The sequence below is a fragment of the Carcharodon carcharias genome, chromosome 5 (genome assembly GCF_017639515.1).
Source record: "Carcharodon carcharias isolate sCarCar2 chromosome 5, sCarCar2.pri, whole genome shotgun sequence".
Classification (NCBI taxonomy): Eukaryota; Metazoa; Chordata; class Chondrichthyes; order Lamniformes; family Lamnidae; genus Carcharodon; species Carcharodon carcharias.
The window spans coordinates 159,365,051-159,382,411 of NC_054471.1; the positions used below are offsets into that span (position 1 = coordinate 159,365,051).

Genomic DNA, 17,361 nt, shown 5'->3' on the forward strand with positions numbered 1-17,361 from the left:
GTGTACCACCTATAAGATGCACTGCAGGAATTCACCAAGGCTTCTGAGACAGCACCTTCCAAGCACATAATTCGCCACAGTCCCAGCACCACTAATCCAAGACCAATTCTGAGTTTCAAAGTTCCTTCTCGCACTCATTAGCTACTTCAACAAAAGGTCAGTAACAGGGTCACTATGGAAACTTGAAATCCTGTTTCAGTTCCTGTACATTTGGCTGGCTGTAAAACTTCTGACCTTCATGGGTTCTTAGTTGGTATGTATAAAATATAAATCTATACTGATATTAATCTGCATACATACCAAATCCCAGTACTGGCACATCTTGGTATTAGATTTGGGATTCAATCACCAAAGAGGCAACCACACTAAGAACCTCCCATTCCTAAGACCCAGGTTCACAGAATTCAAACAGGACAGAGCAGCGAGTAAGAAATTGAAGCTATAATCAGATTGAGTTACTTGGGTATTGTGGCCTGGATTTCCAGGGTTTGACAACCACATACCATCCAAGAATTGCAGTCAGGGCAGCCCAAGAGTTATTTACCAAGACTTGGGTGCCAGATGTGGCCCAAGGATCACTGGTTGGGCACAGTAGGTAATAAGGTATTATGGGTATTTTCCTTCCTGTTTGAAAAGAGTCCAATAAAGACACATCTTGTACTGTGGTCCAATCTTACCTGGACATTCCTATTAATGCTGATAGCAGGAACAAAGATGCCTTCCAAATTGTCAAAGGCTACAGGGCCTTGCTGCATGTTGTTGATGTAAAATGACAGCATATGCTTGCTTAAGTCCAGGAGAACTCCAATTGTTGTACCTTTACAAATCCCACCTTCTGTCCTAGAGTATATAAAAACAATAATCTATTCAAGCCAACATCACTGTTTTGATTGAATTAAACAACTTTCTTGTCTGATATTTCCATTGCTACACCATATTGAGATTATAGTGTCATTCAATTGAAAGAGAAAAATGTGTTTTAAATGTGCCAATTATAAAAAGGACAAACATTGTACAAGCAGGGATTCTCAATCTACTGTCCGTGAAGGGGTTTCAAAGGGTCTACCAAAAATAAGAGACTTTTTGATACTGCCCTCCTCCCAGTACCACCTCTTATCATTAACTGGCAGCGATGCCCTTTGCGACATTGGCAGGAAAGCAGCTCAATGCAACCAACAAGGATTAAAAAGCGCACAGACTATCAGAAATTAGGAATATGTCAACCTGTTACAGTGTGGATCATGTGCAAACCCGCACAGCCTGAGCTCAGGTTTCTCTCAATGTCCACAGACATGCACAGAGCATTCGGGACCCCCCGCCCTGACCGAGGTGGACGAGAAGCCAGTGCAGCCCAACCATGTTAAATATGACAATGTGGATTTAGATGTGCTGGGTAAAGTGCTGATCTAGCCCAAGATACTCACTGGAGCTAAGATTCTGATTAAAGGCTATGGTCATGTAGTGATTATGGCACTGGACTAGCAATTCAGAAGTTTTGACTTCAAGTCCCACCATAGCAAGCTGTGAAATTGAATTCAATAAAGCTGGTCATAAGAGCATAAGAAATAGGAACAAGAGTAGACCATTCGGCCCCTCGAACCTGCTTCACCATTCAATAAGATCTTGGCTGATCCTCTTGTGTTTCAATTTCCACATTCCCTTCTAACCCCGATAACCTTTGACTCCTTTGCCTAACAAGAATTTATCTACCTCTGCCTTGAAACTATTCAATGACCCCGCCTCCGCCACCTTCTGAGGCAGGGAATTCCAAAGTCGTACAACCCTCTGAGAAAAAAAATTTTGCGTTGTCTCATCAGGAATAGAAAATGACAATAAAACTTCAAAATTGTTGAAAAAAAAACACTAACTAGTTCATTAGTGACCTTCAAGGAAGGAATCCTGCCAGCATTACTCAATTTAGTCTACATACATAGTCCACCATGTGGTTGGGCAACAACAGCTGAGCATATCCCAAAAATAAATAATTTAAAACTTCCAAAAAATGCCGTTTGCCATTTTTCTTAAGTAATTTAGTTATTAAACCACAGTTGAAAATTTTCTTTAGCCCAGCTGAAAGGGGTAATTACCAGGGGTAATTTGGTTACTGAAGGTTTGGGAAATATTGTAGTCATAAAATGAACCACTTACCTGTTTGTGTGGGAATTGCTGTGCATAAACCAACTACGGTTATTGTCAACATACATGGCCCAGGCCTTATCATCCTTGCCTAACATCATATCTTTTACTAAATTAATTCTTGCCACTCCAAAAGCAGGGTCAGGGTGGTTATCATAGCGATCAACAGACAGTTCCCAGTAATGGACTCCTTTGGAAAGCGCGACGGATCCCAGCACAACACGATCATCGTAGCTATTACATGTAACCGTCAGGTTATCATTGGACAAAAGGATATCCGGATGGGCAGAAGTGGGATCGAAGGTGAACCAAGCCACTGAAATGGAATAATAGAACAGCAATTTCAAAACAATGAGCAGCATATTCTGACAGAATCTCCTCCATCCCAGTCCCTTCTCTCCTGAAGAATTGTGCAAGGTTGTGAAAGTTCTTCAGTATCTTGACAAGATGGCCACTATTCATCTGAACCTAACTAGTGAGCATGGCAAGCTAGCCTGGAGGGCTAGGGATGGAATTGGGGGTCAGCATAGCCAAGCTCTAAACTGACCTTCAGGCACCCAGACTTTCCAGCAAGGTGTCACTGGATAGAGCGCAGGAGTGGAAAGCCTGACTGATTATATTCTTCCCCAGCACAGGGATGCCAAGGTCAACTGTAACCCCCAAATAAAACAGTTAAAAAAATACAAATTCTAACCTTCTGACAGGTAAGGCTAGTTCTACGCTGGGTGGTGTTTTACTCACTATGCAATGAGGGAACTAGCAGAAAATTGCTTTAGTCATCCTTTAAGGATGTCACTGCTCCAGTAATCAATTATAAAGCAACATCGGCAGTGTCCTGTGATTAGGCTAAGATGAACAGAGGGGAGCAAAGAAATAAAGGTATATAAAGCTTAATTGTGAGAGGTTGAAAGGAGTAAGAGGGAAGTCTATGCACTCAAAGTGTAGCAATCTTTGTTCTTCACATGATCCTCTATGAGAAGAAACTGATGTGAATTGGTGTCCATAGTTGGTCACGTTCAAAGCAAACTTTCAAATTTGAAATAAAAGATCCAAAATGTACACAAATCTATTCCTCTAAAACTTTACTTTATGAAAATTCTGCTTCATTATATCTCTGCTCTTTCACATTGGCCTCAAATCATTTGAGCAGTAGGAGGAAGGATGCAATAAAGGATGAAATATATAGAGGAATTACTAGGACAACAAAAGTTACTCTAACTTCAGTAAGCACCTTCTCTTTCTCCTTAACCTCATCTTTGCACAAATTTCAAGGACAGTAATTAGCTAACTCTCTATTTGAACTTCTGAAAGGGCTATAATTCCTCAGGCCAGCTTCCTGTGAAGCTTCATTGCTGCTATTCCAAGATGACTTTTCAGATTCATATTGAATGCTGAGAAGCAGTAACAATAGCATTAACAACTCTTGTAATATTGCGTTGGCCAAGGTCTTTTGAACTACTGATTATCCAAAATTTAGAAGATGGAATCTGGCATGGAGCAAACACTCTTCATTATCTCGATGATCTGCATAGCATTAGACTATACTGACTTTTCAGGGGTAATGAGTTTTCTCTGAATCTTGCCAAACAGGAAAACAATATTCCAGTAGTAGTGTCAGGAAGATGTAATAATTTTCATGTTATTGAAATTTATTGTAAAGTAGACTAACAGTGGGGTCAGTGTCTATGGGTGTGTGTGTGGGGGGGGAGGGGGATACTTAATTGAATTAGAGACAGTTGTTCTGAAGACTTTGATATGTCAAGAAGAGAAGCTAGGTTTAAAATGTTAAATAGGTAAACATGGCCGGAGTTTTATAATGTGAGATGTAAAGGGAGCATTTACATTTTAAGATAAATTAGAGTAGTGAATTTCAACAGAGGCTAGCCAAACAGTGTGTTTATTTTTCCCAAAGCTTACTGATAAAGTTAGTACTATGATAGATTTTTATTATTAGAAAAGTAGAGTTGAAAAGATGTATCAAAACAATGGGATTTACATTGAAAAGGGAGAAACGTATAAAAGAGATGAAGTTATGTGTAAGGGGCAGGCATCTTAAGACCTAGCACAAGTGTGAAAAGCCTCAAGTTGCTATCTACAAGGAACTGAAGCTGGGGGAAACTCTCTTTGAATTTGTAAAGAATATATCTTTTTATTTTTCTCTACTTCTTTTGGACTGGGGATTTAAAACAACAATGGCTGCAATTTGAAAGACAAGTCTACTGAAACAGGGTGAGAAATATATACAATGTTGGGGTCCTGGAACAGAGTGTGCCATGAAAGACAAGATGGTACCAGAAAGGACTCCTGGACCAAGGGAACTGCCTGACAACAGCATTTTAATTGGCTCCTGACCAGGTGACCAGGATTTGTGTTGTAACAGTGCAGAAGAAAGCTCCTGGCCTGCAAAGAGAAAACATCTAAAATCTCTTTTCCTCATATTTCTATAACTTGCTCTCTCTCTCTCTCAGAAAACCCCTTTAAAAACAAAAAGGGGAAAATCACTGTTAGAGACATTGAAAAGCAAGTGCCCAACCAGTGAGCTAAATACTGAAAGTGCTAGAAGACCACCTCGTGTCATCAACAAAGAACTGAAAGGAATTTGGAACACATCGATCAAAAACAACCCATCAAATCCTGTACTCTGGAATTGGTGTGATTTGAGCTGTTTTATCCCACCCTTAAAATCCATAGGCAGAATCTTCTGGCTGGCATGCGAGTGGCGGAGTCCGCACGTCAGCGCTTAAAATGTCATATGCTGACGTCGCGCAAGCGTCCTGACGTCAGCGCGTGGCATCGCGATATTTCAGTTGGCGGGCGCACTATGCAGCGGGACACACGCCCACCATTAATAAAAGCCTTGTTAAGGCCATTAACTCTCCAATCGACCAGGATTTTGAAGGGCCTGTGCGAACCTCGGGCCCAACGGGCAGGCGGGTAAGTGATTTTTTTACAGCGGCGGAATGAGGTTTGATATCGGGTGTAAAAGCTCTTAATAAAGTGTTTGTGTTCTTCACTAACATGTCGCATCTCATGTTACATTTTCACATGAGGGGGACATGTTAATGATTTTTAAATTTTTCTATTTTTACAGTTTCACAGAGTTTCAGTGATCTCCCTGAGGCAGCACTTTGCCTCAGGGAGATGTGCGCTCTTTTGCACACATGCGCAAAAGAGCACACTCTGGCAGTTGGGGAATCCCCCCCCCAACCCAGGAAGTGCGCTTCCTGTTGGGCGACACGCTGGGCAGGCCTTAATTGGCCTGCCCACTTAAAATGGTGGCAGGGCCCGTTTCGGCAGCGGTGATAGGCTGCGCCCGCCCGCCCATCAAGGGCAAAATTTTGCCCCATGTTTTGTGTGTCTTGTGTGCATGTGTATGAGAATTTAAGAAGGAGGTAGAGTTTAAGTTATAGTGTTAGCAGTTCATATTTCTTTTTTTTGCATCTAGTTAAAGACAATTTGTTCAATAAACAGTTATTTACTTATTAAGTTTACAAACCTTGTGCTCGTATTCTGTTAACCTAAATTAAACAGTGAGGTGGAATTGGGGCAATCTGGTGGTTTGGTCAAACTTTCCACATTGTCATGGCTTGGGGAACAGTGGGGCTTGATATTACAGCATTATCCCCAGTCAGTTGTGACAAATTCAACTGTCCAGGGTGTGTGCTTTGCCTGGGTCTGTTTAAATCTATGGGCAAAATTTTTAGCTTGGCGGGCGGGCATGCGCCTGACCCGCTCGAGCATGAAATGATGCCGAGCATGCCAACATCAACACGCAGTTGTGCAATTAAAGGCCTGTTAAACAATCAATTATCTTAAATTTTTCGCTGCCTGTCCAACCTAACCTTACATTTGGTGGGCAGGCGGAAAGGCCAAGTGGCCTTTGCATTTTTTTGGAAACCTCATCCACGGACGGAATGATGCTTCCAGAAGCAAATAAAAATACAAGTTTTAAAATTTAATTAAATACATTAATGCTCCTGTGACAGACTCACACATGGGGACATGTTTTCTTACATTTTTCAAATCTATTTTTTTATAAAAACACTTCATCTTCCTGGGGCATCTCTGTGCCTCAAGGAGATTTTTTATGCGCTCACTCGTGCTTATGCGCGAAGTTCACACTCGCCCCACTCACCCTCCTCCTACCTCCCGCACAGTCAGCATTGAGCGCTGCCATTCACGTTTCACACTGGGTGGGCCTTAATTGGCCCGCCAGCGTGAAATCGAGGTTCGACCCCGATTGCGAGTGGTGGTCGGCTTTCCCCCCTCCCCCCACCCCACCAAGCCCACCCGCCAAGGGCGGAATTCTGCCCTATTTGTTTTACTGTTGCCTTAATGGAGGTGTAACTGGGAATCAGATTAATTAGCAAATTTAGCAGTTATTATAGTAACAATTCATAGACATATGTATGTGCTTAAAATATTTTTCTTTTATTAATAAATGTTTTATTTAGTGTTGTAAAAAAGCTAAGCCTCGGTGGCTTTCTTTTTACTGAATTCAAAGCCCACATCTCAAAATAAATACAATAGTTGTGGCAGCTGCTTCAAATTTTCCTCTGGGATTTGAGCAGCTTGACATTTACCATCTGCCTGCCATAACAAATAGATAGATGATATAAGCTTTGAAGCTGCCAGCTGTGATGAGTAATTTCTATTCCCATATTTGCCATCTTTTTTGCCTATTTTGTAAACATAGTTCTATTATGATTATCAAACCAACAGACTAAAATCTCAGGGAACCTGCACTAACAGATGAATTCCACAAAATGTAGAACTGCTGGGACCAAGCTTTTAAACTCCAGCCCAGATTGATAGACATCTCCATTCCCTGCTGCCTGTAAAAGCTGTATGTGAAATGAGTTTGGCAGTTTCAATCTACCATTCAACACAAAATTGTTGACAATTTGGTACAAATAAGCAAAATCAGTCATGGAGGTCATTCTTCTAGGATCCCATTGGGTGGTTTCTTGATGTGACGTTTAAGCCATGTTGTTATGGCAGAACAAAGACAGTTTTATTTATTTAATTTTTTATTTCATGTCTAGCTATGTTCTCACTGACTAGCACTCCTTAATCAAGTTGACAATAGGTGACAAAAATAGAAAAAGATTCCAAACCCTTGTCTTGAGATCAGAAAATGCCAGAAAAACTCAGCAGGTCAGGTAGCATCTGCTGGAAAAAGAAACAGACTTAATGACTCAGGTTGATGTCTTTTTATCAGAACTGGAAGAAGTTAGAGATGTAACAGGTTCAAGGAAGTAGAGAGGGTGGAAAAGGGGTTTGCAAGGAAAGAAAGAAAGTGAGGGTCTGTGATAAGGTAAAAGGCAGGTGAGATTAAATGACAAAAGGATGATAGTGCAAGGCAAAAAGAGATATAAAGGGACAAAGAATTAAAGAAACAAAAGATGGGTATAGAGGAAGTGTAAATGAGAATAGCAGAATCATCACAAACAGCTGCTATCCAACAAATAAATGCAGGCAGATGTTATGATCTGAAATTGATTAAATCAATGTTGGTTCCAGGCAGCCTTTTCGAAAGATGAAGTGCTGTTCCTCAAACTTGTTAGAGCTTCATTGGAACAGTATTAGGAGGCCCAGGACAGAGAGATATAAATGGGAGTGGGGTGAAGAATTAACATGTCAGGAAACTGTAAGTGTTTACCCAATCTGTGTTTGCCCTCCCCAAGGTAGAGGAGACCACATCATGAGCAACAAATGCAGCAGACTAAATTGAATGTACAACTAATTTGCTGTTTTACCTGAAAGGAGTATTCAGGACCTTGGATGGTAGGAAGAAAGGAAGCAAAAGAACAGGTGTTGCATCTCTTGCATGAGAAGCCGATCTGGGAAGGGGACAGGATGTTGTCGGTGATGAAAGGAGTGAATCAGCATGTCGCAGATGGAACAGTCCCTTCAGAATGGAAGGGGAAAAGAAGATGTGTTTGGTGATGACATCGTACTGGTAGAAATGGTGGAGGATGATCATTGAACGTGAAGGCTGATGGTGTGGAAAGTGAGGTCAAGGGGAAACATTGTGCTTCTGGATGGAAGGGAAGATGTGAGAGCAAAGTGCAGGAAATGGAACAGGCATAGTCAGGCGCCCTGTCAAAATGGTGGGGGGATCCTCGGTTGAGGAAAAAACAAAGGCATAACAGAAGCATTGGCAGGGAAGATGGCATTGTTATAACAGATACAACAGAGGCAAAGAAACCAGGAGAATGGATTACAGTCCTTACAGGAAGCGTGGCAGGAGGAATCTAGCCAGGTACGTGGGGAACCAGTGAGCTGTTGATGAACATTGGCCCATAGCCTATCCTCAGAAATGGAGACAGAAATCAAGGAAGGGAAGGGAAAAGTTGAAGATGGAGCATGTGAAGGCGAAGAAAGGGTAGAAATTGGAAACAAAGTTAAAAATTTCCAGTTCGGGTGAAAGCAGGAAATGGCACCAATACAGTCATCAGTGTAACAGTAAAATAGGTGAGAGAGGGGGCCTGAATAGACAGGGACAAGGAATGTTCCATGTATCCAACAAAAAGGCAGGTAAAGCGAGGTCCCATATGGGTTCCCATAGCAACACCTTTCACTTGGAAGAATTGCATATAGCCAAAGGCAAAGTTTTTCAACGTGAAAACAAGTTCAGTCTGGAGGAGGAGAATGACGACTAGTTGGACCTCTGTTCAAGGAAGAAATGGACAGCCCTCAGATCATCTTGGTGGGAGATGAAAGTGTAGGGAGATTGGAAGTCCATAGCAAAAAGGCGATGGTTAGGGCTTGGAAACTGTTAAAGCAGCAAAGGGTATCAAAGAGTCATTGATGTAGGAAAAGGTATGACAAGGGGAGAAAAGATAGGTAAGAAGAAATCAGTTCTGTGGGTCAAGAACAAGCTAAAATGATGGATATCCCTCTGCTACTTCAACAGTTTCTAGTTTCTTGGCCCTAGCTGTTTCCTTTTCATCTCTGGCAGCATCTGTGGAGAGGGAAACAGAGTTAACATTTCAGATGATGACCTTTTATCAGAACTTTCTTTGACCACTGGTTTTGCCAGACCTCCTGGAGTGTTTCTAACATTCTCTGTTTTTATTTCAGATTTCCAGCAGTATTTTGCTTCTGTCTCCTTTTCATCATGGGCATCCAATTGGTATTGTTTCACATTCTCCATTTGAACTGGAAAACTTAATTGATTTTGCTTCTAATTTCCACCTTTCTCTTGCCTTCTATGATTCTATAATTCATACGGGCAACGTCCAACTCTTCCATTCCTTTCCTTGACATCTCAATTTCCATTTCTGGGGATTGGCTATCGACCAATATCCACTATAAGTTCACTGGCTCTGAAAACTACTTTGTCTACACTTTCTCCCAACCCACATCCTGCAAAGACTATTCCATTCTCCCAGTTCCTTCAATTCCAATGCATCTGAGGTAACGACGTCACCTTCCATACCAGTGCTTCCAATATGTCTTCCATTTTTGGATGGCAGCTATTGGTGATGATTCTGCTTTTCCCACTTACTATGCTAGATCCATTTTTTGTTTCTTTACTTGTCCCATTACCAACATCATTTTTATTACTTAATCTCTCCTGCCTTCTACCCTGCCACACTTCCCCTTTTGTTCTTTTCACCGTCACCTTGCCACCCTTTCACAGACTCTGTACTTGCTTAAAACCCATTGCATCTCTAACTTTTTCCAGTTCTGATGAAAGGTCAGTGATCTGAATCATTAACTTTGTTTCTCTCTCCACACGTGCTGCCTGACCTGTTGAGTATTTCCATCATTTTCTGTTTTTACTTCAGATTTCCATCATCCACAGTATTTTGCTTTTGTATATGTCTTGACATTCCATAATCTTGATTAGAAAAACATGTTAACTGAGAATAGGGGCCAAATAAGAGTGAAATGCTGTGCCTTAATAATAGTTAAATTCATGCCTTCCTTAGCAGTTACACTTATTCATTTCTTTAACCACCATCCATACGAAATAATCTCAGCCTTTGGTACATAGTCCTGAAAGCCTTCTGAATTGGAATACTTGTAGCAATAAAATGATTCCCTTGGGGTTCTGAGACCGTTCATGTTAACTGGGACACTGGGGCTATTGAACTGTACAAAGAATCTCAAAGTTATAAAGACCATTGATGTAATGATCAAACTATTTGCTAGCATTACTGCACCAGCTTTGGGCAGTTGTGGTTCTGCTTTCAAGTCCATTTGATCCATTTACAATCTCAATATCTTTTATATCCATTCTTTACAGATCTTTAATTCTAACTACCCCATAGTGGAGGTGACTGGTAATATCAAGCACCAGGAGTATAGGGACGGGACTGGTGATCAGGGAGTCTGCTTCACAAATGATGAGTTCACTGTGGAAAGTGTTTGATAAGTAGTTCTTTTTTGTTTATCCTTGGAGTTTTTGAAGCTAAAACACAAACTATTCCTCCAATGGAAATTTCATAATCCTATGAGACAATAATGATCTCAGCCTTCCCAAAGGCTGAAGCAGAACTCTGGCAGAGAGGTTCTTTCCTTGGGTTCAATTCCAGTACTTCCAGCTGTAGAGCTCTGAATCTTCCATCATATGTTCGTCATATTTTCATCATATATTTTTATATCATATTAGCTGCATATATTTCATTATTTACATTTAATTTGCTTGTTTAAAGGCATGAGTAAATTGTCATTTTAGGATCTTTCACTTAATGCTACATCCTCTCTGCTCTTGCTTTACTTCACTAAAATACACTACTTTTTGACCATTTATGAAGTTTTCAACTTATTGTTCAGATTTGACACAACCAGAGATTGTGCACATGAAGAAAATAGTGAACGCTTGCGCAATTTGTGCCAAACTCATTAGATCAGCAAGCATGTTAAAAATAGCACAATCATAGATCTTCATTTTTAAAAATCTGTTAAAATGAATTGGACAAGCATCGTACACTTTAAGAATCTGACTTTAATTTTTGACAATTGGCATCTTAAGGTAAAGAATGAAAGTGATAGCTGTTTATTGCTTTGCTAAGTCATAGAGAGGGGACATACTTTGACCACCACATAATAATTTAATTGGAAAAAATTGATGCACACTTTACAATACATTAGCTTGGTGAGCTAGTAGCAACAAGAAACAAAATTAGGTTGGTACTAAATTCACTTAGCAAATACAATGGGAGACTATGGGAAAGAAAGCCCTAGTTAGTTGGAATAATTGGATAAAAGAGCCAACACAGGCAAGATGAAACAAGTGACCTTCTTCCATACTGTATGATTCTATTTAAGATTATTTTTTTCTTTGACAAATACAAATTGATTTCAAGTACACTCAATCATACTTGTATCTATCTTTTTATTTTATTTTTCATTAACATTAATTTTCCTTTAATTTACTTTGGCAGGCTACTTCAAGGACATAGATGAAAGGGAGATGAAAGAACATTAACACTCGAGAACCAAGATGTAAATTGAGGTAGTTTTTGACTCAAGACATAAAACCAGGCTATCTTCCAACAAAGATAAAACAATTCAGAGATAATACTCAGCAGGTCTGGCAGCATCGGCAGAGAAGAAAAGAGTTGATGTTTCGAGTCCTCATGACCCTTCGACAGAACTTGAGTGAGTCCAAGAAAGGGGTGAAATATAAGCTGGTTTAAGGTGTGTGTGTGTGTATGTGGGGAGGGGGGGAGGAGAGAGAAGTGGAGGGGGTTGGTGTGGTTGTAGGGACAAACAAGCAGTAATAGAAGCAGATCATCAAAAGATGTCACAAACAACAGAACAAAAGAACACATAGGTGTTAAAGTTAGTGATATTATCTAAACGAATGTGCTAATTAAGAATGGATGGTAGGGCACTCAAGGTATAGCTCTAGTGGGGGTGGGGGGAGCATAAAAGATTTAAAAATATTTAAAAATAATGGAAATAGGTGGGAAAAGAAAAATCTAAATAATTTATTGGAAAAAACAAAAGGAAGGGGGAAACAGAAAGGGGGTGGGGATGGAGGAGGGTGCTCAAGACCTAAAGTTGTTGAATTCAATATTCAGTCCGGAAGGCTGTAAAGTGCCTATTCGGAAGATGAGGTGTTGTTCCTCCAGTTTGCGTTGGGCTTCACTGGAACAATGCAGCAAGCCAAGGACAGACATGTGGGCAAGAGAGCAGGGTGGAGTGTTAAAATGGCAAGCGACAGGGAGGTTTGGGTCATTCTTGCGGACAGACCGCAGGTGTTCTGCAAAGCGGTCGCCCTGTTTACATTTGGTCTCTCCAATGTAGAGGAGACCACATTGGGAGCAACGAATGCAGTAGACTAAGTTGGGGGAAATGCAAGTGAAATGCTGCTTCACTTGAAAGGAGTGTTTGGGCCCTTGGACGGTGAGGAGAGAGGAAGTGAAGGGGCAGATGTTGCATCTTTTGCGTGGGCATCCTCAACCCCCTCCTATGGCACCACCCCATGCCCACGCAAAAGATGCAACATCTGCCCCTTCACTTCCTCTCTCCTCACCGTCCAAGGGCCCAAACACTCCTTTCAAGTGAAGCAGCATTTCACTTGCATTTCCCCCAACTTAGTCTACTGCATTCGTTGCTCCCAATGTGGTCTCCTCTACATTGGTGAGACCAAACGTAAACTGGGCGACCGCTTTGCAGAACACCTGTGGTCTGTCCGCAAGAATGACCCAAACCTCCCTGTCGCTTGCCATTTTAACACTCCACCCTGCTCTCTTGCCCACATGTCTGTCCTTGGCTTGCTGCATTGTTCCAGTGAAGCCCAACGCAAACTGGAGGAACAACACCTCATCTTCCGACTCGGCACTTTACAGCTTTCTGGACTGAATATTGAATTCAACAATCTTAGGTCTTGAGCTCCCTCCTCCATCCCCATCCCCTTTCTGTTTCCCCCTTCCTTTTGATTTTTCCAATAAATTATATAGATTTTTCTTTTCCCACCTATTTCCATTATTTTAAAATATTTTTAAACCTTTTATGCTTCCCCCAACCCCATTAGAGCTATACCTAGAGTGCCCTACCATCCATTCTTAATTAGCACATTCGTTTAGATAATATCACCAACTTTAACACCTATGTGTTCTTTTGTTCTGTTGTTTGTGACATCTTTTGATGATCTGCTTCTATTACTGCTTGTTTGTCCCTACAACCACACCAACCCCCTCCACTTCTCTCTCCTCCCCCCCTCCCCACATACACACACACACACCTTAAACCAGCTTATATTTCACCCCTTTCTTGGACTCACTCAAGTTCAGTCGAAGGGTCATGAGGACTCGAAACGTCAACTCTTTTCTTCTCCGCCGATGCTGCCAGACCTGCTGAGTTTTTCCAGGTAATTCTGTTTTTGTTTTGGATTTCCAGCATCCGCAGTTTTTTTGTTTTTATAAGAGATAATACTGCCAATTTTGATAGATGCAACAAACACAATTGCACAGAAGTTGTTAACTTTGTAATATTAAATTGATATTGGCTATCCCTCACCCTCAGATGTCTGCAACACAACTGTTTTACTGTAAGGTCCAACTCCTGCTGAGTTAAAGGCTTTTACTCTTGCATTGTAGGCACTGTTGAACTGAAGTCCATCTACCGTGCACACAGTTTCTTTGCCAACATACACCTCCTGAAATTCCAAGTATATTAGTAGTTAGTTAGGAATGTCAATGCAGGATCAGAACTACAGTACTTCAGGCTTTTAGCTTCCTTGCACAAGTGGCACAGACATACAAATTACAATCATCATATATTAGAGCATCATCCATGTCGCAAGCCAAGAAATTAATTGGAAAATTAGCATTCAAATGCTTAAAGTGTTCATTCATATGATATTTCTATCTACTGGTTTAAAATGGAGGTGTTAGCCAGTTTTCTTTCAGCATTAAGTGGTTATCAATATTGCCTGAGGCTCACCTGGGTCTTGAGCCTTGTTTTAATGAGGAGGCAAGAGACTGCTCCCGATAATGGGCAAGCAGAAATTGGGACTGCTGCTGGCCAGACACGACACTGTTAAATCCTGGGGTAAACGGAAGCATGCAGGGATAGGGAGCAAGCAGGGTCTAACAGCAAAATGATGCCAGGAGGAGGTGCTCCTGATGCTCTCGATGTCAGAGTGGAGAAAACAAACAACTTCCCCTACTGCTGGTTAAGATGCTATATTACAGGAAAAGTTAGTCTGAGAATGGACGACAGATGTTCAACCTCGCTTTTCACACATTTTGCAGAAAGGTTCCGAAACAAGCACGGGGTCCTGTTTTACATATCTAGATTTATCCAATGGTGATTTAATAGCCATCTAGAAACAGCAAGCACCATTAAGGCTGGTTGTACAGATCAAACACAAGTCCCCACACCCAAATATTGGTATACATTGTGCCTGTTTTACACCCAAGAGTCAGAAGAATATTGAATTTTAGCCATTAGCGTTTCTAGTACTCGATTATCTGTTTAATAAGATATTCTCTAGAGGCCCTGTACCTAATTTATCTTTCCATCGGACAGCAGCCAGTTCAAGTTGATAAATCTAAATGCTAATTACAGATTACAGTAACACATCCACGTGGAAGTCCAATACATTACCACGGATTTCAGTGGATTTGCTTTATTTTAAGGGTTTATTTGCAGGTAGTCTGTGCAGTTGCTGACAGTCAATATGCTAAAATCTATCTTGAATGATTAATAATTGTGACATTCATGTCAAGCTTATTGAGTTGGTTACTAGAAATAATTATACGGAAGGGCTAAGTTCCATTCATTCATGGTCATTGGACTAGTATTACACGTAGAACATTATACAGGCTAAAGTGTGTTATTTGGCTGCAACACAGATGTGTTGATATGACAACAAACTGCAAGAGTAATTCATTAACACCTCACCACAGAAGTGTTTCACAGCCTTGAAATGCAACCTAGCTTTTGTTACCAACCTGGAGTTCTAAGGGAAAGTTTAATCTGTTTTTAATAAGTTTTGTTTGCCTATAGTGGGTTTGATAATATGTAGTGACAACCAATTTTGCAATCAAACCATGTAATTAGAATTGAAATGACTAAAGATTTAATTTTGCTGATATTATAGGGGCATGTAACCTTGAATACATTGCTCATAATAAACATTGAAACGAGTGCAATTTTCAAACATTTTCAGCTCATAACCTGAAATATTACTATCCAATTAACAGTAGTATGTATAGAGCTATGATCATTTTATAACTTTGTGGGATAAAGGTAGCAAAATTATATTACGGTCAACATTAACTGGCCTCAAATTTGCTCTGTCTTCTGGTACAGAATATACTGTTGTTTTATAACAGCAAGAGCTCATGGTGAATGGAAATTAATTAATTAGTAATATGAAATAGAAATCAGCCCGGGGCAAGGTCTGAGCTATTGAAAATCCTGTAATTCCGAAAGATTATAATTGGATATTTAAAAGAGAATAAAGTTGATAGCACTATGATCACCATGACTCGGTGAACCTGTCAAACAGGGGAAGGTTTCCTTGGTGCACTGTTTGAGTGAATTCAAATGCGTTTTTAAAGAACACATTTACAATTTCTCTCTAAACTGCAACTAGGGAGAATCTTCCCTTAGGGAGCAGCTGAGCCAGGCGGATTCCAGATTCAATCACCAGTCCATATTCTGATCTGAGCCGACTTGGTGCCCTTGAGTTAGGCATGGGAGAAAAAGCAAAATATCAGACAGGCTTTTCTCTCCCCATAGTTATCCAGTTATTCCGCTTGGGTGAGGACAGGATCAGGCTCAGCTGTGTTGATTCTGTGGCAGATCAGCCAGCTGATACTCTTTCTGTCAAGACTCACACATGGATGATGACCAATAAGAACCAAACTACCCAAGAATATGTCAGCCCATGGAACCATACTCCAACAAGGAGTCAACACCTTCAGGAAAGGAGAGAAAGGAGAAAATTGGTGAGCATAAAAAAAATTCATAGTTTCTTTCAAACATCATTATAAAAAGATGATTTTGCTAACTTTCAAAGGAAGCTTTGCACAAATTTAACATCAATGTTAGCAATTCTGAAAATCAATTTGTTCTTTTCAGTTGCAAATATATTGTGACAATATGAAAGGTGAAATGCTTACCTGAAATTGTCCACCATTTCCATCATCGAGTTCTAAGATGTAGCCTTCGATTTGTGTCTGGTTGAGTGGAGGTGCCTTCCATGCAAGTGTGGCATTGTTGTTGTGAGTTAAACATTTCTCCAGTTGTAGTATTGGCGCAGGTGGCACTGCAGAAGGAACTAAGCAAACCTCAGTCTAATTCTGTCTTTGTACAATAGCATTAATAAACCTAAAATCAGTTCCCCATTCCATACAACCTATGGGCAGAATTTTTCATCCCACAGGCGGGAGCGAAATAGTGGGCGATGATGTCGGGTGAACATCCCAGGGTCATCGTGCACTCATGCGATCTCTTGGTTGTCGGATGTGTGCGAGAAGTAGCAATGCGCCCGCCGACAATTAAGAGGCCTGTTAAGGCCCTTAAGTAATTAATTAAGTAGCATTTTTGCTGCTCACTCAACTGTTCGGTTGGTGGGTGGGCAATTAGGTCAAGCGGCCTTTGCATTTTTAACGAAACCTTATTCGCAGGTGGGATGAGATTTCCAACAGTTACTAAAAAAAAGTTTTTTAACATCCTTTTTTACATGTCCCTCTTCATGTGACTGAATCACATGTGGGGACATGTTTATATAATATGTAAAAAGTTTCCTTTTCATGTTAAAATCTTTCAGCTCCCTGAGGCAGCTCTGTGCCTTCAGAGAGTTTGTAGTGCGCACTCCCCTGCACATGCACACACTTCAATTGCTCATGCTCCTCCCACTCCCACCCCAGTGGCACTAAGGCTCTTAGCGTACTTCTCACACTGGCTGGCCAGCCAGTGTGAAATCATGGTCAGGGCCCAATCGCTGTCTTGCAGCCATTCCTAGGCCTGCCCACTGAGCCTGCCCAATAAGGGGAAAATCCTGCCCTATATTTTCAGGAATGGAGATTCAAAATTAAATGAAGGAGATAGTGGTTCAAATAATTTACACTGAGTTTCAACTTTATCCATCTATTAACCATATTAACAAGATGGATAAAGCAAAAACTATACCCTAATTCTTTTAGAAACTAAATCTCCCAAGGCCTCAGACAAGTAACTTAGCTATTTTTATACCTTATATCTATAAGCATGAGAAAGCTGGTAATAATGATAACATGAAGATGAATG

At 40.7% G+C, this 17,361-nt stretch overlaps 1 protein-coding gene across 11 annotated transcripts in view; it reads right to left on the reverse strand.

Moving 5' to 3' along the window:
- The window catches only part of LOC121278108 (E3 ubiquitin-protein ligase TRIM9), a 48,196-nt gene that overhangs the window by 4,686 nt on the left and 26,149 nt on the right, over positions 1-17,361 (reverse strand). For 2 of the 11 annotated variants that reach the window (XM_041188191.1, XM_041188188.1), the window contains 4 exons: positions 16,233-16,390; positions 13,618-13,756; positions 2,203-2,452; positions 678-840 (listed from right to left, as the gene is read on the reverse strand). In XM_041188191.1, the coding sequence (XP_041044125.1) occupies positions 678-840; positions 2,203-2,452; positions 13,618-13,756; positions 16,233-16,390 (710 nt within the window). Of the gene's footprint in view, positions 1-677; positions 841-2,148; positions 2,453-4,428; positions 4,441-13,409; positions 13,422-13,617; positions 13,757-16,232; positions 16,391-17,361 lie in introns of all 11 variants that reach the window. The other 9 variants (XM_041188185.1, XM_041188183.1, XM_041188184.1 and 6 more) reach the window with 6 other exon arrangements.